At 42.9% G+C, this 26,584-nt stretch overlaps 2 protein-coding genes across 4 annotated transcripts in view; one reads left to right on the top strand and one right to left on the bottom strand.

The window, feature by feature from the left end:
- Positions 1–22,107, bottom strand: part of GRB2 (growth factor receptor bound protein 2) — a 65,025-nt gene extending 42,918 nt beyond the window's left edge. Inside the window, exons 1-2 of the mRNA XM_050920622.1 lie at positions 22,000–22,107; positions 15,181–15,424 (exon numbers count right to left, since the gene is read on the bottom strand). Coding sequence (XP_050776579.1) covers positions 15,181–15,258 — 78 coding nt within the window. The 5' untranslated portion in view covers positions 15,259–15,424; positions 22,000–22,107. The remainder of the gene's footprint in view (positions 1–15,180; positions 15,425–21,999) is intronic.
- A 483-nt stretch (positions 22,108–22,590) lies between these two features.
- Positions 22,591–26,584, top strand: part of TMEM94 (transmembrane protein 94) — a 98,269-nt gene continuing 94,275 nt past the window's right edge. For all 3 annotated transcript variants that reach the window (XM_050920591.1, XM_050920590.1, XM_050920594.1), the window contains exon 1: positions 22,591–22,710. In XM_050920591.1, the coding sequence (XP_050776548.1) occupies positions 22,606–22,710 (105 nt within the window). In that variant the 5' untranslated portion in view covers positions 22,591–22,605. The remainder of the gene's footprint in view (positions 22,711–26,584) is intronic.

Genomic DNA, 26,584 nt, shown 5'->3' with positions numbered 1-26,584 from the left:
CTGAACAGTTTATCCAGTCCCTGTCCTTACCAAGGACTGTCTACATATGAACCAAGTTTGATTTAAAAAAACAAAAACAAAAACCCTCACAAAAGCGGAGGTTTACAGTAAAGGATCTTCTGAATTATGCAATGTGGGGGGAGATGAGTGAGCCAAAACTGGTGACACGTACATGTTAACGCAGATGCCTCTGAAAGTTTCTGCTAGGCTAAAGTTCCTTTTTCACTTCTAAGGGTAAGAAATAGAACTGGATGTGAACAAATTCTCTATAAAGAAGAAAACGTTTATATGGAATTTTATTACATTACGTTAATATTAAAGCAGGCAATTAATATTCAGGGCATCCAACTGATGGAACCAATAGCAATCATTGCAACTCACTGATATGGAGATTGAGGGAAGATAAAAAATAAAATGCTTTTAGGTGTCACACCATTAGAAATGGATATAGAAAGATATGGCACACCATAGCATATTTTTAAATTAAGAAGAGCATTAGTTCCACAAAGAGACAGAGAAGACTGATGGTCTGTTCTGGTTTCATACATGTAGTTAATTATACTGTACTTCAACAACTGAAAATGAATTATTTTAAGTCTCACGTTATTGATAGTACCATAAACTTTTAAAAGAAAATTAATTTCTTTCTTGGTCCCTAAACTTACTGAAGTGTGTTGGCAAAATCAGAATGCCCTTACATGAACAATGCAGATATGTAGGCACTAAATGCAGGAGAGCAGCAACAAGCCCCAGAACCTTGTCAGACAGTTGAGGAAACAAATTTTTATGGAGAAAAAAAGGTCAAGGCTAACTAAAACCCAACTTCTAATTAGTGTCCCAAATTAGCTGAACTGTTCCAGGTCAAGAACAAATTAAACACAAGAATAGAACTTTTTATGGCTGCAGTGCAATAGCCTGGAAGGGATATCATAATGCAGGTCACTAACACCCTAGGGTATACTTTTTGATCACAGACTAATTTTAAGCTCCCAAACACCTTATCGGAGCACAGTATTTCCATTGTAAGTCTCAGCAACACTAAACTCTTCCCTATTGGCAGATTCCAATCAGGAGATCAATGGCCTCCCCTGTGACCCTCTCTAGGCCTTGGGGATAGGGCTTCATAATTAATAGCTCCTGCATAACAAAATAGAAGATGTAGATCAAGTGTCACATGGTTACTTTTACAAATCATTCTCCAGATCTGTGGTAGGGTTATTTTCACAAAGATTGAGCTCTCAAAATTCCAACAAGCACAAATTCATGCCATTATTTCACTTACATAGGGATCTGGCCATAGAGACATTAGAGATCCATATGACACGACAACAGAATGCCAGCTGGTCCCAGGTGGTTTATAGCAATATTGCTAATATACAGCCATAAACCTCCTTGGAAATACAGGCTATCCAATTAAGCTGAGTTCCAAACAGCTGTTTGGAAGCGGAGCTCTTCTGGGAAGGCTATAAAAGGAAGAAGGGCACTCTTCACATCAGACCTCCATTTATTCACAGTGATGAAAAAGAACAGAGTCAAGCCCTAGGCCAGGCCTGCAAACTCGTAAAGCGGCGAGGGCCACATTACTCCAAAGAAAACAGCTGAGTGCCGAAACCCCCCAGCCCCGTGGAAACACCGCCCCCAGGACGTCCCGGCCCCGGAAACACCTTGCCCCAGCACCGCCCAGCCCTGCAGAAACAAACCCTCCTTCCCCAGCGCCGCCCCACCAAAACAGCTGTGGGCCAAAAAGGAAGGTAGGGGGTGCAGAGGTGATACTTGATTTTAAAATCAACCAGGGGCTCCCAGCTGAAGAGGTGGCTGGGAGCTGTCAGGGGCAAATTAAAGGGCCCAGGGCTCTTGCGGCTGGGGGAACCCAGAGCTTTGCGGGACTGGGGCAGGGATTTAAAGGGCCCAGGGTTCCTGCCGCTGAGGGGAGCCTGAGCCCTTTAAATCTCAGCCCCAGCCCATCCGCTGGAGTCGCGGCAGGGATGCAAAGGGTTCTGGGATGCCTGCAGCTGCGGGGAGCCCTGAGCCCTTTAAATCTCAGCTGCAGCCAGGATTCAAAGGGCTCTGGGCTGTCCATGGCGGCGAGGAGCCCCGAGCCCTTTTAAATCTCAGCCACGGCTGGGAATCTCTGCGGGCAGTCCAGAGCCCTTTGAATCCCAGCCGCGGCTGGGATTTAAAGGAGTCTGGGCTCCCTGCAGCTGCGGGCATCCCAGCCGCGGCCGGGAATCTCTGCAGGCAGCCCAGAGCCCTTTAAATCCCAGCCGCCGCTGAGATTTAAAGGGCTCTGGGCTCCCTGCAGCTGCGGGCAGCCCAGAGCCCTATGAATCCCGACCGTGGCTGGGATTTGAAGGGCTCTGGGCTCCCTGCGGCTGCGGGCAGCTCAGAGCCTTTTGAATCCCTGCTGTGGCTGAGATTTAAAGGGCTTTGGGCTCCCCGTCCCTGCAGGCAGCTCAGAGCCTTTTGAATCCCGGTCGCAGCTGGGATTTAAAGGGCTCTGGGCTCCCCACTGTGGCGAGGAGCCCAGAGCCCTTTGATTCCCCACCGTTGGCCGCACAGTGAGCCTCCGCGGGCCACATGTTGTGCAGGCCTGCCCTAGGCAGAGGGCAGATTATTCCCCTAACTCGTGAGACAACCCAGAGTGGTTTTCAGCAAGTTTCAACCATCTAGGTTTCATGTGGCATATTTGGCTATGGATCTCCTCAGATTGCTGAGCTACTCACCTCTACAAATGCACTAGATAAACTATGTAGCAACAGCAATTATTATAAACAAACTGTGAAGAGCTCTTTTTTACTCTTCATCATGAAGACTGCACAAATTCATTTCACCACAGGTTGCACATTCAGGTATAAACTGTTCCTAGAGTGACCTACAAAACTGGACAGTATGTTAAGGAGCGAAAAGATTGGAATCCAGTTCTTCAGTGCTAGCAGACAGAAAAAAATCTAGAGTAGCAGCTATTATACTGAAGACTTTAGGAGCTGTAGATTAAAGCGTGTGCCCTCTGTCATTTAAGGACTCTCAGCTTTGAGAGAGGGAAAGACAATTCAACTACTCTCAACACAGACGACTTGAATCATGTAAGTGTTAATATCCCTTAATAATAATAATAATAATAATAATTGTAAATTGCAAAGTTAACAATTTAAATAGCACCACAGTTGTGTATGGTGCTGTACAGTGATTGGAAACATGAAACCAACACAAAAGAGAGGTTTGGCATGACAATGCAAGAATGGAGGACGGCAAAGGGGAGAGAAGGAAGTAAAGTTATGGTGTTACATTGTATGTGCTGGTTTCCTTTTTTTAAAATATTACTTTTACTGTAATAGGTTGAGAGAAGGCAATTGCTGGATAGACTGTGGAAAAGAGTGGGCTCTGAGGGAACGTCCACTCCAGGACACAAAGTGTGGTGAGTTTGTAGAGGGCATGCTTGGCAGTGCTCAAATTTTTTTCAAACAAAATTTGGAATATAAGATAACTGAAGAGATTGGAAGGCTCAAAGAATCAGTAAAGGTAGACAGTGCATTTCCCTTCTAGATCTCTGGTATAAATAAAGCCCAGGTCAGGAAGATCAAACCTAATAACCTTTCCTGTTTTCTTGTGGGGGCCTACATGGAGAGAGTTGAGGGTCTCAGTCCTCCAGTTCCTAGAAGACATAAAAATCAAATCCTTCCAAACCTATTTATAATCTCTAAATGTTGATTTCACCATACACATGCAAACAGATGAAAAAATATTTCCATCGATAATAGAAATGTACAGATAGGCAAAATATGAAAAATGCTGCTAGAGAAGAGTCCCATCTTAATAATGTATATAATGAATGCTGCATAAAGCATGTATTTACAGCTCTGCTGAGACAGACAGCTCCTGCATTAGCCGAGCAAGAGCTGCAGACAACTATGTGGCATTCATAAAGCTTAGCTTTTGGATTCTCAATGTCATTCCTTAAATAGTTGTCTGACTTCTGCTCTCCCATAACTGCCTGCTACTGTGAAAATTAAATTAAAAAAACTGAAAAAAAAGCTTAACACAAATATTTATACTTGCTGAAATTATAATAAAACAATTGAATTCTGCCAAGCCTAATTATAAATCACAATTTGGATCCTTCTTGGCAGTCTCTGTAGGGAATAAGGACTGAATGGGCTGGGGGAGTAAGTTATCCCCTCAAACCTAGAAGTGGTCTTCTCCAGGACGAGGCTAAGGCATACTGGCTTTCCTTTGCAATGGGAGTAAAACTGTTTTTCAAAACAGTTTAGAATTGCTTCAGACTGTTTAAACCCAGGTCAAAAAGAGAGGGCCACTGCATTTACACTGAATTTAAAAACAATTATCTGCTTAAAACATTATTTGACCCCTGACCACCATGCCTGGCTAAATCATGTTCTGGCAAAACACAGTTTTACTATCACGAGAGTAGGGGCCTGAGTGGAGCCAAGTATGTGTAGATGAACGGGGCAAAGGGAAGCCTGACTGGTGGTCTGTGCTGTACCTGTTCTGTGGCTAGAAGTTTCCAGCTCAGCGTGGCATTTTTCCTAAGCACTATATATAAAGACAAAAGGAAAAGTTTCAGCTATATAAAATTTACACAGAGATTTTCAGATACTCTGACCAGACAAGGAAAGCTGATACACATTTGATTTTTTGCAAGGTGAGTATTTGGATGTTAGGTTAGGGAAAGTATCAGAGAGTACTTAAAAGCGAGTTTCAGCTATCAGATCCCACTACCGAGAGCACTTCCTTCCCATTTCCCTCTGTACTTCTCTGGCTCTTTCCTCCCTATCCATAGCTTTGGTATATGCTTGTCACTCTCTACCGTCCATCTGTTAGAGTGCCATCGGGGTATGCTTAGACAGTGGTTTCTCCAGCAGCACTATTAAGACCAGATGGAACCGACTGGAGCTGTACAATATTAGTGCTGCATGGAAACAAAGGGACAATCCCGCAAGTCATTTTGTGAGATTTTTCCAGAGAAGCTATTAGGGTGGGAGGAAGAGGATATATAGGATTTCCACAATTCAATGACCAATTTTAACTCCTTTCTGATAAGTGAACCGATTTCCAGTATCAAGGCATATGTCTGGAATTTAACTACTCAGTTAATCAGATCTGAACAGCTATTTTCAGCATCTCTAATCAATAATTCTTTTACTCAACTAGACCATAATCCACAAGTAAACAGCAATAACTGAAAAGCAGACTGATGTTGTTAAAATGCCAGTTTCATATTTACCATGTCCAAGAAGTAGAGCTCTCATAAGCACATACCTGAAATCTGACTGTACAGAGGGATAATGGGGAAAAAAAACAAAAACCACACAGTCAACCTCAGCTAGAGCGGCATGGCTAGAATTTGGTGCTGATCATGCAAACCAAAAAGCTGACCAGCTCAGACCACAAGTGATCTGCATGAACCTAGCTGCCAGGATTAGTGGAACCTGCTGGGTCATACATAGCTCATGAAGTATTCCCCCTCTCCCCAAACCCCCAGGGGAACTTTTGCATAACTGAGCAGCTTGTCTTTTTCTCCACATTTAAACCTGTAAAGTTTTGGTACAAGTTAGAGCAAGACATAGTTCAGAAAACTGAAGAAAGTGTAAATTCTAGAGAGACAAAGTATTTAAAATAAGGATTTTAGAGAACAACAATATAATTATAGTTCAGCTGAACTGAAAGAAATGCTTTCTGCTCTCTGCACAGAACTCTAGCTGCTGCTGCTATATGACCATGCAGTTCACAATGACACTGTGTGCGTGCTGACCTGAATACACAGAAGCAAACCAAATTCAGCAGGTACAAGCATGTATTTTCCCTATTTTATTTATACAGGTTAGCACTGAACTTTAGGATTATTTATAAAATTATTGCTAGGGAGGGGCTGATAGTCTGTTTTCTAGCCAGAGAGGAAGACCCTAAAACTTTGTACTTAACCTCCTCCCCAAGTAGGTCTAAAGATGAACTGATTGGTTCTGCCTTTGATATGGGAAAAAACCATCTCCAAGCAGAGGAAAATCATGAACCCTGAAATTAAAATGCACGTGTCAGATGTATCTACAAACTAAATCAGAGTATTACAGGCTAGCTTCTTGATTTAAGATTTTTTAAAAGGCTTTATATTCCTATCACATAAGTTTTGAAGACTCAGTACACTTCTTGTGCCCTATTGAAAGAGGTCAATTGTACCTTTCCATGTATTTAGATTATGTCCCATACAAAAATCAGTGGAGAGTTTTTTCAAATAATTCACTGGAATTGTCTTATCTAGTTGGGCAGCTCCACCACCAACAGGGTAACAAGGTCATGCTACATCAAGCATCAGTCTATTGAGCACACACTCTCTTCCCCACTTAAGACATGATCTTGCAAGATGTGACAAGACTGCTTCAACAAAAGTTGAAGGAACTCAGCAGTTTGTAAGGGCATGTCTACACTACCTGCCAAATCGGCGGGCAGCAATTGATCCAGCGGGGATCAATTTATCGCATCTAGTCTAGCTGTGAGAGGTGCAGGCGGAGTCGACGGGGGAGCGGCAGCAGTCAACTCACCATGGTGAAGACACCACAGTAAGTCGATCTAAGCACGTCAACTTTGGCTATGTTATTCATGTAGCTGAAGTCACTTAACTTAGATCGATTCCACCCCCCCCCCCCCCCCAAAAAAAAAAAGTAGACCAAGGCAATGATCAAGCCATTAAACATGTAACAAGGCCTGGGACTGAAGCAGAAATGCTTAAATACAGTCTGACAAAGGAAGGTTTAAGCTTGGAACACTATATTGGGATGGTCAGTACTCATTTTAGAGTGGAATAGCAGCATTTAAAATAAAATGTGAAACTAGTTATTTCTTTATTCTCCAGATAAAAAAAAAAAATCTTGAAAGTGCAACTTCCCTTTTCCTCTCTTCTTCCCCCACCAAGAAAAAGTTCCTCTTCTCTCATTTTGATTCCCTCTTTCCCAAGTTTATAATGAAACTTCAAATGAACATGGCTTTATTTACTTCCTCATGTGTACACCACTTACTGATGTTAGCCCAACTTTGGCAATAATGTTAACCACTACTGCAGAGCCAGCAGAGGAAACTAAAGAGCAAAAACGGTTGTGGAATAAAGCTGTAGATAAGAACTTGTGCACCACATTTAATGCACTATCAGTTTGTTGATCTGTGAAGAAATGCAGAAGACATGCAAATCACCCAGTCTTGTGCGCTGCTAAATCAACAAAACAAACTGAATATAAAATGTAAAGAGCATAAAGTCCGGTATCTTAATACCAAATCCCAGACAACTCACAAGATTTCTGGGCCTATTAGACACCACAAGAGAGGATTACTACCTGAGATTTAATTTTACAGTTAAAAATAAATCTGTCAGGGAAAACATTGGGAGAGAGTGAGTGTGTGTGTGTGTGTGTCTCTCTCTCTCTCACAAACCATGACTAGTCTTTACTGGATAGCAGCTGAACTGCCAAAAAATGCCACACATGGAGCCAATATGCAAATGTCCTGTCCAGATCTCACTGCACAGTTGTTATATCAACATATTCAAAACATCAGTATGTCAACGAAGAGTTGGCTGTTCACGCTTCGAAAGGGATTCTCTGTACCAAGTTCTTTCAAGCTCAGTTCACATCGGAGTCCCAAGAGCCTCCTTTGTTTGACCTGTTATGGCTGCCATTGCTCTTCCTTTGACTAGCACTGGATTCCTTACACCAGGACTGCTCTATACTGAAGGTGAGATTGTGGGTGGCACTCAAGAAGCCCACTTATCTTGTCCTATTCTCTTTTAGCACACCTCCTTTGATACTTCCAATAGAGGCCCTGATACCAATGCTGCAACAGTACCTAATACCCTGCGCCTCTCCTGCATGCAGTACTGACTAAAAAAAACAAAAACAACAACAAAAACACAGAAGGTTTCACACTACACAACGAAAACTGCAAGAATTTCACATGAACTTAAGTCATTGACATGAACCTGACCACTGGGCTAGACTTCCACCTTCTAGTCTGATGCAATGTTTATAATAAGTCTCCACTCCTAGAGAGCAAATAGAGCAAAGATGATTACTGTTAGAGATATAATGCAACTTTCAGTGATGAGCAGACACTGGCGGGATAATGAAGATGCTACTCTGAAAAGCACTTGTCAGAAGTCAGACTTTTGCAAAGGCTTGTTTTGATAGGCTATTTACACCTACCACTCTGCTCAAAACCCTCCTGATTTTGGTGAAAATCAGAAAAATTGGAGAATTAGGCTTTTCTGTTTTTCACCACAATCAAGAGGGTTTTGAGCAGAGATATGGGCACACAGAGCCAAACTCACCCTCATATGACTGCCTCACCCCTATATAGAGTGACTGCTTTCCTTCTACAGGCATCTATCTGTGAAGTCACTGGCTCACCCCTTTATCGTGAGTGACCAAATGGTGATTTTAGTTTTCACTGAAATTGATGCCTAGAACATTCCTTGAAATTTTGGATTTTCAGAGGTTATTGCATAACAAAATGGAGAATTGCCACAGTGTAGAAAGCAGAACCTCACTTGGCCAATCAATAAAATCACAGACACACCACCCTTTGTAGCAGTTTGACACATATGTTGAACAAAGCGTATTGGATCACTGAAAGAGGAAAAAGCTGTTCTATGGGTGTTTATTTTTGCACTAAAAGATCAATTTAAGAAGTTGAGATGACAAAACACCTATGGGACAGGTTGGGCCTTGTGAACAAGCCAGCAGACAGCCATATGGCTCCTGCTAGATCTGGCTGATAGACTACAGTCCAGGAATGATCATTGGTATAAACTATAGCAGTGTACACAGTTCTGCATATTATGAAGTTAAAAGCTGACTGTCACTAGTTTTCATCAGTAGCTCATCTGGCACCATCTAGTCAAAGAGAGAACTGCCATCCTGAATTACACAGATTTAAATCTACTGTGTTTTGGGTACAGACCAGAACAGAAGAAAGTTAATCTGTTCTAATGTCAGTGACAGTCCTGGAAGGAGACCACAGCCAGCTACCAAATAAAGAAGCCATTTTCAAGGAGGAATGCATTTATTCCTCCTGCTCTGGATGTTGGCAAACATTGCTTTACATCTTCAACCTGGAATATACCATACTTTAATTTCATCCTTGCTACAAGGGTTTCTGAGAGAAGCAACTTTAAATAAATAATGCCACTTCTTCTGAGGCTGTCCCCAACAAGATTATATACTCCAGTTTTTGTACACATTAGACTTTTTTGTCAAGTCATTCAAGTTTAAAAGACCTCCTTTATGAATGCAAGTGGTCCTGTATAGGGCCAGAAACTTAAGAGTATGTTCGCTAACTACTTTTTCCAGTATGTGCCCTTATGGAGGTGTGGGTAATAATCTTTGGGAGTAAGTCCATACTAAAAATAACTATTTAGTATTCAAGGCAGTACAAGACATTAGGCTAACTTTAAAATATTGATCTACCAGTCTATTACAATAAAAACATTGCATTTCTTCAGAAGATATTCCTTCAAATGTCATCACCTCAAACCCCCTCTCCTTCCCCCCCTCCCATTACTACAGTTCTCGGTTTAACATCTTTACTGGTTTTCAGTGGCTTGCTGACAGCTTTGCTTCCTCATATCAGACCACAATATTGGCCTATTTGGTCTCCCTACTTCAACAACAGCAGCTATCTAAGGTGTTTAAGTCAAACCCCAATTTTCTCCCACAACAATCAAACAACATACCTCAAGTACACCTACACAATGGACTTTCACACACTTAATACAGACATCAGTTGCATCTGATTCACTCCAAACCCCAATGCTTACAGCTAATGTCCTGTTCTGTTGACTAAGAAAGTAGTTTTCTGCGAGCTAAAATTATACAGTACCACAGAAGATAGAGAGGAAAGGCTCACTAGAACATTGAGTCCACCCCCCATAAGGGCAGGATATAGTTCTCTCAATAATCAAAAACAAAGAATTTCAAATAAAACATAGGACCATTGTCCTTAAACCTCCCTCCAGCAAGCCATCTGTTTCTGCTTGCCAGTACAAACACCACTACATACAGGCAAACACAGGTGAGGTCACTGAAGGTGTGGGAGAAGGAAGTGTAGATGGAGGACCTGCCACCCTTGCTCATCTCACCCCTCATGTTGCTCTGTAGTCAGCTCCAAAAATGATTTTCATGCAGGAACTGAAAATGCAGTCTCAGCACTACTATTTGGAAACACTCAATCCTGTTGAAGTCTGAAGGGAAAGAGAATGAATCGGGGGGTGGGAGGGGAAAAAAAAAATCACATGAAGAGTAGGCAATTGTGGAGCCCAAACGATGGACAGATATCACTGTTCAGAACAGGAAGAAGCCTTGATAACTCAGTTAAAATAACCCAAGTCTCAACACTGCAGAAATGAGAAAACACTAACCGTAGTTAAGTTGATTTAGGTGCAACAAAGAAGTTACTGAAAAATGTAATTGCTCGTTGAGGACTCAAGAAAAACAGCAAAGTGCAACTCAAAAGTAGAGGACTCTTACATATACTGTCGGGGGTATTTACATCCCATACTTTTAAAATTCTTGCAGTAAGCTGCCTATGAACTACACTGACATCTACAAGGAACAGAACACTGGTCTTCTGAAGGATCTCCAGACTTGTTAACCTCCCATACATGCCATAAAGCTTCCCCCCCCCCCGGGGGGGGGAAGGGGGTTCTTTCTGGATTTGGGAGAGGAAATGGATCAGAATGATCAGTGCTGTTGTATTATTTTGTGTGTTTTTAATATATGGAACAAACAGAGTATTGGACTGGTGCCTATGGATATTTTTATACATTTGAAATAAAACAAATTATTGCAGTAGCTGTATATTTTAAACGGAGTAAGAAGAAGAAAAGAGCCTAGCTTTGGCTAGCGGAATCTTTGGACAATTTCTTTTCTCCTCCCCACCCCACTGCCAAACCAAAAGCAAGCATCAGCACACTTTAGGTCTGGATACTTGCCAGCTGGCACACAGGCCAACAAAACCAGAAGCCACCAGAAATACATTCTTTTATCAGGAATTTAAGTCTTAGACTCAGTGAATATAGGCACAGATTGAGAGTAACTGGTCCTAATGACACCAGAGAGCATGTGAAGAGGAAGTCTATATGCATTCAGACACAAAAGCATAAAATAGCCAGAGCAGTGTATTTAGAACTGGGATTCTCTTGGATCTGAATGTGGGGTTTGTTTGGGGGGGGTTTGTGTTTTTTTTTTATTTGGGGATGGGTGGGGGGGGGGCGGGGAAACCATGAACCTTCCAGTTTTCTTCATTTTTTTCAGAGAATGCCATTTACCAACACCTTTTTCCATACAGCAATAACCAGAATGTGGACAGAAAGGTGGTCTTGCATACAGCTACAGTCAGTGACTGAGAAGCAAATCATAAGGGCCACGGGATAGACACTGTGTGGAAATAGCACCCCTTCCTTTTTCTGGGGCAGACTGAATAAATTCCAAGCTCCATTTGCCCAAAGATCAAGTCTAGAGATAGATGTCAACTTGAATTTCCAGCACGGTAATACCACTGCTGTAGAATCATCTGACAAAAGACTGAGAATCCAGTGAACTGCCACAATTACAAAATCATGCAAACTTTTTATCATAAAGTGCCTACAAAGGAAAAGGCCAAGCACTTTTCCTCTTCACTCAGCTGTTTTACAGAGTTGCAAGTCAAAAGTCAATTATCTTCACTCACTTTTGGAGCATAGCCACAAGATTACTAACAAGCAGCTTAATGGCTACAGTTCAAATGCTAGTCAATCAAGTCCAGAATATGTGGGTATACTGCAGTAATGGTACCATGACATCATAGGAAAGTTATCTGCTGAAATCAGATGAAGTTAGACAACATGCATCTTTCCTTTCCCTCCTCACAGAGAACATCATGAAAGTACAAGCAGCGGTAATTACGTATTTTAGATTTAGCTTCATTCCTTAACATGGTACAAAGCTTTCACAGTTCTCTGTACAGCATTCTAAGTCACACATGCCATCAGAGGGTTATGTTCACCATTGTTTCAAAGTAGGTATCTAATTATGGCAAGTCACGGAAAGATGTAAGAAAAGAGGTATGTATTTGCTTGCAGAATATGTAATTTTTCTCAACACCCTCAATTTTGTAAAGCAGAGACATGTGAAGAGTGAGAAATACCTTCTTCTGGGAGTGCATCAGATTTGCACCATGTATTACTGTTTATTCCCCTCTTACTCATTTATATGCACTTAAGATTGACCTGGTTTCAGGATAGATCGCTACTAGCCATGACAATGGGGAAAGGAGGAGTTCAGCCAGAATCTGCTGAGATTATCAGAGATCTCTCAATCAAGACAGATGTGCTAACAGATTTAGTGTTCTTAGCACAAGTTACTTCCACAGCCCAGATGCACTAGTCACTCTGAATGTCCTCACTCCAGATGTGCCACAAACAGTTCTGAGTGAAGTGACTTATACCATCTCACACTGCTGCTGGCACCTGGGAATTTTTGTTCTGAACAATAGTTCTGAACACCAGAACTACTCTCACCGTGGTGCATCGAGGTGGGTGTCGTCAGAATAACTGACTGGAAGCCAGGGCTCTTGGGTTCTATTCCTGGGTTTGTGTGTACCATGAGCAAGTCAACTTATCTGAGCCTCAGTTTACTCTCTGTGAATGAAAATAGTTTTCACCTCTGTACAAAAGCTCTGCAAGTCTTAATTATTTATTACAGTAGTGCTGAGTATCGTTCATGTTCACATTTACATTCAAGTGCTGTATAAAGAAATGAACTTAAGACCAGGAAACTACAGGCAAACACTTCCTTTAAGTTTAGTCAATATCACCTTTCCAGTAACAGAATTATTAAGGTTACGTCATAATATAAAAAGGTATCTGAGCTGGAACCAGAGATACAGTTTGCGGGTTGAAAGGACTCTCTCAATGTCAGCCTTGCTTATGCTAGAAAAATTAGTACTCATATGAAGCTGGTCTGTTGCCAGAATGTGGTAGCAAGAGTGTAAGGCTCAGATTTTTGCCACAATCTGACAAAAATAATAATCATGAGATGGTAGTAAGAGTGCCTGAGTTCTGTATACATTAGCATAGTACCAATATCAGCAGATGTAATATAGGTACTAATTTTTCCAGTTTAAACAAAAAAACCTCTCTAAAAATATCCTGCTTCATCTCTTCACTATGGTACTGCTACAGAAGGAAGAATCTTTTGAACATGTGGTAGTTCTCTCTCTGTCATCCATTTTTTCATACCCTTAATCAAACCCAAACATCTAGACTGAACCAGATTAAAATAACCAAAAGTACATTTCAAACCAAAAAAATATTTAAGTATGGTACATGTGCACTTCAGTTTTCCTTCCTGGTCAGCATTTTCTACAAGTCTTACACATTTTTTCTACAATTTTTAACCTGAATTGTGCCGTTTCAAATATAGTACACAAAGCTAAGGCAAGATACTAAACACAAACCAACAGACTATAGCTCAGGTTAGCAAATTTAAACATTAGGCTCAGTGTAAACATTTAAAAATCTGATGGTTACACTTCCACAATGGGTCTAAAATTCAACATCTAAAAAGGTTCAAGCTGACACTATTCTGAGTACATAGTTGTAGCAACAATGGATGAAGCTATTGCAGTAACACATAAATAATGTAATTAAGGTGTATAAATTCTAATGCAATTTGTGGGTAAGAGATGTGACTGTGCAAAGTCAAAGCCATTTTGGTTTACATAACTGTAAGAGAACCACCCCAAAATGGATTTTTTTGTAACCATCATATATTTAATTTAATTGACTGCCCTCTCACCTAAAATAAGTAAGAAACTCGTTTTCTAAGACACTAAACTAAATTTCAGTCCATTTCTCTAATACACTCGAGAAATCATGGGTTATGATAAAAATACTAAGGTGACTGCACAATCCATGCATTTCTTGCATGTCTATCAATTAAGTATTCAAATTCCAGTCTGCCTAAAGTCTGCCTGTAAAAGAGCCTACTCTTCACTACTCCTTGAATGAGCTGCTATTTCTTAGGCCCCAGCTCAGAAAAAATTAAACGTTTGTAACTTTATGCAGGTAAATAGTCCCAATGAAGAATATTCACATGCACAAAGTTACTTATTTGCTTAAATCTTTGTGGGATTGAGGTTTAATGATGTGTTTAATTATCAACGTTCTACCTGAAGGTCTTTTTGGAGTGTAAACATCTGGACTTAAAACTTTTTAAAGCCAAATTGCTAAAGGCTCAATTGCTTGGAAGAAAAGAGATCAATCTTGTTTTATATTGATAACAAACATGGAGACATTAACTATAGAAAAAAATAACTTATGCGAACAATACAACACTATACTTTTTTTTAGTTATTTTGAAGAAACTGTAGCTTAGAATCTTTATAAAACCCGTGCACTATAATCTGTTATAAAAAACACATTTTCTGTTTTTGTTGGCTACATTCTTCGTTTGTTATTTTTGGATCCTTCTTCAGTTTTAGGCACATAAATATTTTTTAAAAGCGAACAGATAACTTTATGCTGCCAAGCTGGAGGGGACTCAAAGGTCTTTGGTATATTGAGAAAAATCTACACACAAAACCTATCTAATCCACCTCAGGCATTCACTTACAGCTTCAGAGTTCCATTAAATACTCAGTGTTGCAGATTTATCACTGAAGTTTATCAACACAAGATAAAATTCAGTATCAATATTTGACAAGTGTGGTGACAAAAGATCATCTAATTATTCTTTAATGCAAAAATTTCTGGCAGGAGGTAAAGGAAAGAAACACTAAATTGGTGTCAATTACTTTAAATGTTTATCTTTTAAAAAATAATTCAATTAATAATGTGTGTTCAGTACTTCACATTTACCTGATACTGTCTATGGTACAGCTAGGTCTCAGCTGTTAAACAATCTGAAAAGATGGAAGATGCTGTTGATTATAAACTGAACAAACAACAATTGTAAACTCTGTCCTTTGCAATCAAAGGGGTCAGAATGGCTCACAGTGGGCGGGGGGTAAAAAGAGAGACAGGAGAGGATATGGGGGCGAATGGGGGGGAAAGGGGTGGAGACTCAAAAGATGCTGAGGACTGACTATCTCCGGAAAAGAGTGGAAAGGCGAGGTATCGCTGATCCCTTCCCCTGCACTTACCTTGAGGACATCCCCCCGTTTGAAGCTCAGCTCATCGTCTGCAGTGGCTTTGAAATCGTATTTGGCGATGGCTTCCATGCTGGGGCTGCTCAGCGTACAGCAGTGCGGGGGGTGGGAAGGGAGCTGTCCCTGAAGCCTCCTCTCCTCCTCCGGGGGCTCCCGGCTCAGCCCTCCCTCTGTCCGGCTGCTGCAGGGACTCGGGCTCCGTCTACCACATGCAAGGGAGAGCCCGGGACGATCTGCCCTATTGGAGGAGGAGGAGGAAGAGACTGATCATTAGGGGAACTGCGGCACGGAGGGATGGCAGGGGCCGCGCCCAGCGCCTCTCCCTCCCCCTGACCCAGGCCCGGCTGCCGCTTCCTCTTTCTGCCGCTTCCTTCTCAGTTCGGGGCTCAGCCAGGCAGCACCGAGTGACACACGCTGTGGCCAATAGCAGCAGCGATGCCTGCAGTGCAGAGGGCACAGCGCAGGCTCCCCCACTCCAACGTGCGGGGAGGACGGGGAACTAACCCAGCCCTTGAGCCCCCAGCAAAACCCGCTACACCAAGCCACAGCAAAAGCAGGCACTTCCCACAGCGCCCTCCCTGACGTGCGGCTCCATATTCCGGCTGCACCTCAGGCTGTGGGGAGGGGGGCACCCTGCCTTGATGCTCTTATCCCGCTAGTGAAAGTGTGTCCCTTAAGAGCAGCCCACGCACACACCCCTTTCCACCCTTCAGGCATCACTCTTACAGAGAGCAGAACCTTCTCTGCTCATATGAGCTAGCTGCAGGGTTGCAGCCATGTTGGCCCCAGGATATCAGAGAGACAAGGTGGGTGAGGTAGTATCTTCTATTGGATCAACTTTTGTCATAGGTGCTGAAACTAGGCTTGCTGCTGCACCCCCTGGCTTTAAGTGGTTTCCATTACATACAGGATTTATAGTTTGGTTCAATGGTCTCAGCACCCCCATTATAAAAATTGTTCCAGCACTTCTGACTTTTGTTGGTGAGAGAGACAAGCTTGTGAGTTACACTGAACTCTTCTGCAGATCTGAGAAAGGTATTTATCTGTACACTCTCCACAAGATAAAAAAGATATGTTAATTGCTTATGCTAAACTATTTCAAGGGACCATTCAAGGAGAAGTGCCCAGTTAACACTTCTCTAGTCATGGGGGGGTGAGGGGTGGAGAAAAAAGAGGCTGGGTGGAGAATTAAGTGGGTTACAGATTGTTGTAACAAACCATAGATTCAGTGTTTCTGTTCAGTCCATGATTTTTAGTATCTAGCAAAGTTATGAATTTACACTCCCAGGCTCATCTTTTGCAGGTGTTATGTAGGTTTCCTTCGAGGATGAGGACTGTGAGATAAGATAGAGAGTGATCGCTTTATGAACTGTTCACCCATTGGTGGTATGGCGTTTTTTGTCTTTTACTACTTTCCTGTGCAAGTTCATTTGAGGGGAAAAAAAAGTTATCAGGTGATTAGCACCCACTGGCAGCCAGATCCCCACCTACTCCCCAGTGCCTCCTGCCCACTGCAATCAGATATTTCACAGTGTCCAGGAGGCACTGGAAGGAAGGGGGAGAAGCGGAGACAGGGCACACTCAGGGGAGGGGGCAGAACTGCACAGGAAGGGGTGGGGTGGGGGCAGAGCAGGGAGGTTGAATGCCCCTTGCCCCAGGCCTGAAGGAAGCCAGTGCCTATGCATTCTGTGAAAACATAGAAGGAAAGACAGACATGAGTGACCCGTGTATATATAGTGGGGACTACACCCAAGCACAGATGTAAAAGTTTAACCAGTTAACTGATAACTGAAACCATTAAGACTGATGCTTAACAATTAAACTCTGCTGCCAGCCAGAGCCCAGGACTCTGCTGCCGTCCCAGGGTGTGGCAGGGAGCATCCTTGCGCCTGGCGTGCCTGTGCCTCAGCAGCAGGGCCCCACATAAAATGGTTACACAGTTACTTTCTTTTAAACTGCTATTTACATCCCTACACCCAAGGGCATAATAATTTTCCTATCGCAGGGCAGAATCAAAGCAAATTAGCCTATGCCACTCTAGAAAAAGTTTGCCATTTAGAAATGTCATTAGAAAACCTCCACAAACAGCAAGATTACATGCCTAAGCAACATTTTCTATATCAGCAAAAGTTTCTAGTGCACACCTGGCCTAAGATCTTTTGACGCACCAACCCATCAAAAAGCAAATCAAATGGACTGACGCCCCTTAAAATGTGCACCCCTTTTTCTTGGTCTCTGGTCCGTTCCCAAATACCCCAAGAGAAGCTGCTTCAATACATAAATTAAATCCCATTGGACTGCTCACCCTTAGTTGTCACCTACTACCCCACTATAGAACCCATACGTGGTATCAAACTATAACCCATAATTGATGGGAACCCCAACCTGAACAAAAATCTTTACTGAACCCTCACTTCTGACCTTCAAATAACTCCCCCAAGCTCATCAGCAGAAGCAAGCTCCCCACAGGCAAACCACACCAACTCAAAATGGCACCAGCCCCCGCCAGAACAACCGATATAAAAGCTGCAGACATATCCTCACTAGTACAATGATCATCATGCTCCACCCCCACAAATCTTTCAAGATGCATGGATCCTATACATGCTTACCACAATATGTGGTATATCTCATTCAGTGCACTAAATGCTCAACAGTTATCTGGGTGAAACCAGCCAATAACTACATTTTCGAATGAACTCACAGGAAAGACAAAAACATCCTATCACCTGTGGGTGAACACTTCTCAAAAAGTGATCACTTTGTGTCTGATCTATCAGTCCTCATTCTCAACGGAAACCTGCACAACACTTGCAAAAGACAAGCCAGGGAGGTTACAGTCATAACTTTGCTAGACATTAAAAAACATGGACTGAACAGAGACACTGGATTTATGGCCTATTAGAACAATCTATAACCCACTAACTCCCCCCTTTTTATCCTACAACTACACAGGTGTTAACAGGCCGCTCTACTTTGAGTGGACATTAGGAAAAACTTCCTGTTGGGGTAGTTTAGCACTGGAATAAATTGCCTAGGGAGGCTGTGGAATCTCCATAATCGGTGATTTTTAAGAGCAGGTTGGACAAACCACCTGTCAGAGATGATCTAGATAATACTTAGTCCTGCCTTGAGTGCAGGAGACTGGACTAGATGAACTATCAAGGTCCTTTTCAGTTCTATAATTCTATGGTCCCTTAGCACACGGGTTCTCACAACAATTTTTTTTGTAGCCTCAGAATCATAATAATTTATGTATGTAGGGGTTTGGGTTTTTCGCAGACTCAGCAATAAAAATACCATACAGTTATCTCTAGTCTTTACTGGACCTAAACAGAGTAGAAACACAAATAAGGTGCTTTGCATGTTTTTGTCTTTTTTTGTTGTTTCTTCTGCTTTTTTTTTGGTTGCATTTTTTTTTTAAGACTTGCTAGCTAGTAAGTCTGCTTCTGTGAAAAGTGTTACCTTTATGTTTGTTAATATCACTTTTCACAGAAGCAAATTTGTTAACTAGCTGGGAGGCAGTGAAAAGTGATATTAACAAACATACAAATATCACTTTTCACAGCAGACCTACTCAGCCCTGGCAAGTAGAGGGACAAATTAAGCCTTGGATGAGGAAGTGGGTAGGGAGGTAGCAGGGGCCAGGGGGGTGGTGAGCCTGGTGCTGGAGCCAGACCCCAAAGCCCAGCAGCCAGGAGAAGGAGAACGCCACTGTGCAGACAAAGCCCCGCAGACGGAGCCCATGGCCAGAGCCCACCGCTGCATGGCTGGAGCTTGCCACCTGCCATCCCAGGGCAGAAGCCAGAAGTCTGAGCCCCACTGCCCCCGGGAAGGTGGGCAACTCACACTGACTGACTGTTCCTCCAGTGTTTGTGGCTCCAAAGGGGGGCAGGGCCCAACCCTTCCTAGTGGTCCCAGGGGAGGGGCTGCTGTTTTGCCCACCCCTGCTCCCAATCACTGTCCACGAGGCTGTGGCCACAAGAAAAGCCCCTGGTAGCCACACTTGAGAAATGCTGAACCACTATCTTAAAATATGTGTTAACTTCTTATGCTAAACAATCTGTTCCATCATCCATGTAGCTGACACATTTGGAATACCTCTTCCAGACCTGAAAAATAGCTCTGTATGGCTTGAAAGCTTGTCTCTCTCATCAACAGAAGTTGGTCCAATAGAAGATACTATCTCACCCACCCTGCCTATGCCCTGGGACTGACACAGCTACAACTACACTGCAAATAACATACATGTTGACTGTTGCAAAGTGACACCACCTTTATTTTGAATGACAGAACTCAAACGAAAGAGGTCTCTAGGCAGCCACACTAATTGCTAGTTGCTACCTAGCGTTCATGACTTTGGGTGAGTTTTATCCGAATATCTGTCTAGTCCAGTATCCTGTCTTCTGACAGTGGCCAATGTCAGGTGCACAGAGGGAATGAACAGAACAGGTAATCAGTAAGTGATCCATCTCCCATCCCCAGCTTATGGCAAACAGAGGCTAGGGACAACATCTCTGCCCATCCTAGCTAATAGCCACTGATGGACCTATCCTCCATGAATTTATCTATTTCTTTTTTTAATCCTGTTATATTCTTGGCCTTCACAATATCCTCTGAAAATGAGTTCCACAGGCTGACTGTGTGTCATGTGAAAAAAATACTTCCTTTTGTTTTAAGCCTGCTGCCTGTTAATTTCATTTAGTGATCCTCAATTCTTGTGTTATGAGAAGGAGTAAATAACACTTTCTTATTTACTTTCTCCACACCAGTCATGACTTTATAGACCTCTATCAATCATTCTCTAACTCTCTTCCTTAGTATTTCAGTTGTCCCAAGGATGCTTTGTCAGAGAACTGATCACCACCACATTTTCAGCCTTAAATAAGCTTCCAGTTTTTCGCTGACTGCTAGAAGCTGGGCCTGGACAACAGGGGGTGGATCACTTGATAAGTTGCCTTATTCTCTTCATTCCCTCTGACGTACCTGGCATGGGCCACTGTCAGAAGACAGGATATCATGTTAGACGGACCACTGGTCTGACCCAGTATGGCCATTCATATGCTCTTACATTGCTTTTTTGATAGACCCCATCACACATGTGATCACCTCAACACGTGATCCTCCCCGTCTCCCCTCCTGCTCCCCGGCGGGTGGGGGGGGGGGGCTCCACTCCAAGCAGCCCTAGTGATCCCGGGTTCTCCTGAGAGCTCCTCTGGCTTCTGTTACAGCCCTAACAGCAGCTCTTGCAAGACTGCCCCCAGCACCAGCAAGGACTAGCGCTGTCAGGGCCACAACGCATGCACAGCCTTTCGTGCCATCCTTGGTGGGAGGGCATTTGTGACGGGTCCTCTTTTTTCTATAGCTTCCTCATTCCCCCGCCCCCAATTGATATTACTTCTTAAATCAAGTGCAAAATAACTACTTAAAAATCACCTAGTATTCTAAAATACTTTAATACAAGATGATGTCAACTTAAGAGACAAAATTAAAGTGATTCAATAACCATCTGTTTTCTGCAAAATTTTGAATGCCAAGAGGTTTGCTTAGAAATGAGTATATACAGGTAGCAATTTGTTTGTAGGAGAAAGTTAAGATGTTCCCCACTCACAATCTTTGCTCCCTGGCTGTTAAGTGTTCAATCATTTCCCAGACAGGGGATGAACTCCCTCTCTCTATATTTTGCTCTTTTTATTTGCTGAGTATGTTACATTATTTACCTTACTCCATAACTGAAGCCTCTGTGAGACTTCCTCCACTTCTAGGAGTTTCACAAACAATTTACTTAAGGTAAGGTATATGACCTGCTTATTAAAACTGTATGAAAAAAAAAAACAACAACCCACACCCACAGACCTCAACCAGGAAGTGACAAAACACCACAACACCCCTTCCCTCCCTCAAAAAAAAAACAAAAAACAAAACAAAACACACCAATACCACATGGACAAAAAAGAGAAGAATCTAAAATACCTCTCCCTACCTCCACCCCAAAGACAGAAGTGGTGAACATTCACACCTTCCAGCCCACCACCTTCCCACAACATTTTTTCCTCAGAACTGGTCTGAAATCACATGGAGTCCTAAATGAATATCAAAAATGGGCCCATGCACCCAAGATAAGATAGGGCAAACTACAACACTCAGCAAGCCTACATATTGCTATAGGGAGACTGGCCAACGATTTCCCTCCCAAACCAGTTCCACCCTCAGAAGAGTACTGAACTGGCAGTAGGGTTTATCTTTCTGGTAATTCACCTGGAACTAGGAGATGAAAAAAAACAACAGGACAATATTTGCATCTGTTACTTGGGTTGGAACCAACCTTGCTGCTTTCAATTAAATCCCTGCTCCAATGAGAAGCTTCTAGCTGTAATTAAGAGATGACAGGAGCTGCAGAGCCATAAGGCCCGCAGCTCTGGGACTAAGGAGGGAGCCACGGCGGAAATGCCCAGAGGCATGGCCCTATGATGTCAGCCTCCCCCCTGCCCCCGCCGGGCACGGCACTGGGAATGGATCAATTCCTAGAGAAGTGGTGTCTGGTTCCCTGAGAGCTGAGGGTTTCAGCGGACCAGTGACAGGGCGGTCATGTGCGTGAGGCAACGGCCCTAGAAACTAGGGGGCAGCGGCAGAGGGTCCCTGGGGGCCGGAGTCTTGACCTCCCACACCCAGTCGAGGGGGACGGAGGCCCTGGGAAACGCCTGTGCCCCCGATCCGGAGTCCACGGCCGGGGGGTGGCTCTGAAGGCGGCGCACTGCCCGTCCGAGCCCCGCGTGCCGGCGGCCCCCGGCAGGGCTTCCCCGTCTCACTCACCGTGTGGCGCTGGGGCTCCGCTCCGAGCGGCCCCGCCGATCCCAGCTTCGCCCGAGAGCCCCTCCAGCTTCCGCTACGGCCCTCCCAGGAGCTCTCGCGAGACTGCCCCCAGCACCGGCAGGGCCTAGCGCTGTCAGGACCACGACGCATGCGCAACCTCGCTCGCCACCCGCGGCGGGAGGGCATTTGTTCACAAGCCCGCATGCGCGCTGCTTTGCTGGTCTAGCCCTAATAGCCTTGAGGTGGGTGGTACAAGCGCTGTACATGTCAGTGCGCAAGCGCAACATCTGCTGCCTTCCTGACGCTGCTGGTATCAGTGCGCCTGCGCAGGACCTTGCCCGTGCCAGTGCAGTAGGCTATAGGGCTCCCAGTGGGGCAGGGCTTTATTGTACTGGACGTGGTACAGACACAGTTAGTCTCTACCCTGAGGAGCTGACAGGCTCAAGACAAGTGGCCCACGAAGGGTGGGGAGAGGGATACAGTCAGACAGGTTTAATAGATATATGGATTTGCATTTTTATTATAGATGAAATGCCAGTTCTCCTCATCTGACCCTCATCTCAGCCATCATCCACTGGTAGATTTCTCACAGGCACCGCAGCAGAAATGGGTTGTCAGGAGAGATTTGAAGGAGAGGAGAAAAAACAGGGGCCCTACAGCGGGCAACACTTTCCAGGCAGAAGGGGCAGCGTGGAAGAAGCTGACAAACAGGTGAATAAAGCTGGTGTCCTTGACAGAAGCGTGAGGAGGATACAAGTTGGGAAGAGGCAAGCTGGCAGGTAGAGGGGGTCAGAGCTGTAAAGGGCCTTGTTGAGGACAAGGAGCCTGAATTTTATTTGGTGAAGCAGAAGAAACCAGTGGTGTGATTCAGAGACTGGTGTGGTCAAGTCACTTCACCCTTAGTGTCCCCATCTGTTAAGGGGATTAATATTTATCCACACATCTTCCAGGAGTGTTCTGAAGATTTAATAGTTAATGTCTGTACAATGTTTTGAACAATTAATGTTTATTATAAAACACCACAAAAATGCTAAGTACCCTAAATAATAAGGCTCTAGCTGTTTCAAATGGGGCATACAGCATTAGTGGGGACTTTTGCAAATGTTGACCTTAATCTCTCTGTGCCTCAGTTCCATATCTATAAAAAGGGGGTAATGTTTCTCTCACAGTGGAGTTGTGGAGATAAATTCATTACAGTTGGTGAAGCATTTAGAAACTATAGAAAAATCAATGAGAGCATTAATAATATATTCACAGCAGAGATGGGATGGTGTGCAGTAAATAAGATATGGGCAACACATTGAATTATGAGGACAAAAATAAACATTTTCAGTGAGTACCATCCATCTTGTGCACTTAGTGAAGCAGAGGTCTCATGGAAAAATAGAATGTGATCATGTAATTAAAGAGTGCTTCATGATGCATATGCACAAGAGGGCAGAATTCTTTTTCTATTTTTTATTTTATTTTATTTTATTTTATTTGTAATGTAATTTTAAAAAATGTAATTACAGTATACCCTGAATCAGTTACCTAGGTAAAAGCCTGGCTTGGATTCCTTGACAAAGACAACCCTTTTTAGAAGAGTTCATTTTTCTCTTGCTGTCAAATGAGAAGGCTCCTTTTAAAAACAAGCTTTTCTACAGCTGTACTCCTACTCCCATGGCCCTGGTGCATGGAGGCAGCCCTCAAGTCCTTATCCATCAGTTTTTGGAGGTAGTTATTAACTAGAGACCAAATAGAGAGGACTTTTTTTCAGGATTCCAGGTCTGTGAATGTGGGTTCTAGGTGTGGCATACATGGTATTAACTAGAGATGAGTCCATGCTGCAGCATTCAGACCTAGGTTTACCCAAATTTCAGGGTGCCCTGGGTGCAAGTTTTTCATTCAAGTCCCTCCCTAGTTTTGGAATTGATATTGAATGTTTTAATTTGTATTTTTAATAATTATGTATCACAGAAAGTCACATACTCTGAGTTTACAATGAGGCTGGACAGCATTGGCCTTTTTACACCTGTAGGTCTGTTGGTCTCCCTGTGAATATACTGGAAAGAGTACAGATCCATACATAAAAGAGTAGGCTAGCATATCAAAATATGCATCATAAAATGGATCAGGATATTTTCCTCCTCAGTTGTGCTTCTGCAAAGATTGAGTCTGCTAATGTGTCAATTCTAAATGTTTGAGCAGTTGGAGACAAATTCTGAGATTATTTGGAGATGAAAGTTTGTGCCTTAAATCAATGGAAAGACAACTTCCCCCCCCCAGAACAACACTATCCTTCCAGGGCTTTAATTTCCTCTTGGTCTAGGTTGGACTCACACCTTCCCCCATTACACACAGTCTTTTAATTGTGAATTATTCAAACCCTGAACTAGAGAGGTGAGTGGAATGAATGTTATGGAGGTTGAAGGTATTCCAAATGTTGTAATTATTATCTCACATTTTACATATGAAGCAGGCCTCGAGGTTAAGTGACTTATCCAAATCATATAATGAATCAGTGCCACAATCAGGAATAGAATTCAAGAGCCCTAGTTCTCAGTCTCCAACATTAGGCACTAGAGCACACTATAAAGTCTCTGGTTTCATGTATGATCTCAAAGTGGCAATTTGGGAATCATGTGAGAAGATGCCATATCAGTTATAGAAAAGGACAAAATATAGCAGGTATTAACTAGCTGGAAAAAGAGGCAGATATAGCCAACAGCTGTCAGTTGTAAAATGGTTGCTTTATGGCTGCAGCTGCTTGCCTTTGCTCCAAAAAGGCATTATGGGGGTGGGGGGGAATCTTATAAGAGGGCAAACCTGTAGCAAGAAGTGTTAGTAGGAAGTCAGAGGATTGTAAGGAAAGTGGTGTTAATAAAGGAATTTCTTTGGTATTTGTTTATCATATACTGATCAACTGAGTAGGTACTAACAGTATGCACACTAGTCAATGGATAGTGGTGTTTTTTGTTTTGGGTTTAGGTAGTATAGTATTCTCTTGTAACTACAGTGAGGAAGAGAGTGCTGATAGAATTAAAATGGAAATCCTGGCACAACCTTAATGAGTAAAAAGGAGAATCTATGACTGTGTCTAAAGGATCAGTTTTCAGAATTTTATTATAGTTTATGAATTGCTTGAATAGTCTATGGTAGTTTGTTGTGATAACATGTAATCTCAATTAGTTATGACTATTTTAAGAACTGCCATCTGAGTAAAAATTGTCTAATGTCTGACATTTCCTTTGGATCCCTTTAAAAAATGTCCTAGAACAGTTGACGGTATAAAATTAAATGTGCAAGTCTTTGCTATGAATAGATTGGAAGAATGTTTGTTGAAGGGTGAAACATATTTTTGTATAAACAGTTATTTCAGTCTTAAAATTACTATTTGGAATGTTGACACAATGTTAGTGATCAAGGTCAATATTGTTACTGATGACATAAGGTATAATGGTAGCATAGGAGATATGTTGATAAAGTGTTACTGTAGACACACATCATAAATATAGCATTTGTGTTCTTTTGACACAATGTGTTTGTCCTAAGTCTGTTAATATATGAGACCTATTGCTAGGGTCCTACCAAACTCACTGTTAATTTTTGTCAATTTCACAGACATAGGGTTTTTAAAATTGTAAATTTCATTATTTCAGCTATTAAAATCTGATATTTCAGAGTGTTGTAATTATAGGGGTCCTGACCCAAAAAGGAGTGTGGGTGGGGTTTCTCAAGGTTATTGTAAGGGGGGGTTGTGGTACTGCTACCTTTACTTGCAGGTGGTAGTGTTGTCTTCAGAGCTGGGCAGCTGGAGAGCAGTGGCTGCTGGCCGGGAGCCCAACTTTGAAGGCAGAGCTGCCGCCAGTAGCAGCGCAACAGCAAGTATGATATGGTATTGTTGCCCTGACGTCTGCACTGCTGCTTGTGGGGCACTGGCTTCAGAGCTGGGCAGCTGGCCAGCAGCCGCCACTCTCCGGCTACCCAGCTCTGAAGGCAGCACAGAAGTAAGGTGGCAATACCATGATCCCCCTAAAATAACCTTGCGACCCCCCTGCAATTCCCCTTTGGGTCAGGATCCCCAATTTGAGAAATGCTGGTCTCCCCTGTGAAATCTGTATACTATAGGGTAAAAGCACACAAGAGATCAGATTTCACGGGGGAAGGGGGCAGATTTCATGGTCCGTGATGTGTTTTTTATGGTCGTGAATTTGGTAGGACCCTACCTATTGCTTATGACTACACTACAGGATTTCAGAAGACACAACTGTAACCCAACCTAACACAGTGCAGCTTTGTCCCTCTGTAGGCCTAGACCACAGATTGTGGGTTTTGAGTCTGCTTCTGCCTTTTAAGTGGTCCTTTCTCTCCAGCAATAGAGGCTTATGCTTTTAGACCCAGAGCTGCCAGGTTCACTACTATATAATGTAACGATTCTGGATGTAGGGATAACTGGGATGCAACTTTTCCTAAACTACTAGAAGTTAGAATTCATGCTACATGTCATTCAAAGGCTAACTTTCTCTAGAGTTGCAGTAAATTCATGAATTTAGCTGAGGGCCTTTCTTAATATACCTGTTCCCTCAGTATTTCCATAGTGTAC

The sequence above is a fragment of the Gopherus flavomarginatus genome, chromosome 12 (assembly GCF_025201925.1).
Source record: "Gopherus flavomarginatus isolate rGopFla2 chromosome 12, rGopFla2.mat.asm, whole genome shotgun sequence".
In the NCBI taxonomy this organism is placed as follows: Eukaryota; Metazoa; Chordata; order Testudines; family Testudinidae; genus Gopherus; species Gopherus flavomarginatus.
Note: the sequence above shows the minus strand (reverse complement) of the source record. Positions and strands in the feature narration are given on the sequence as shown.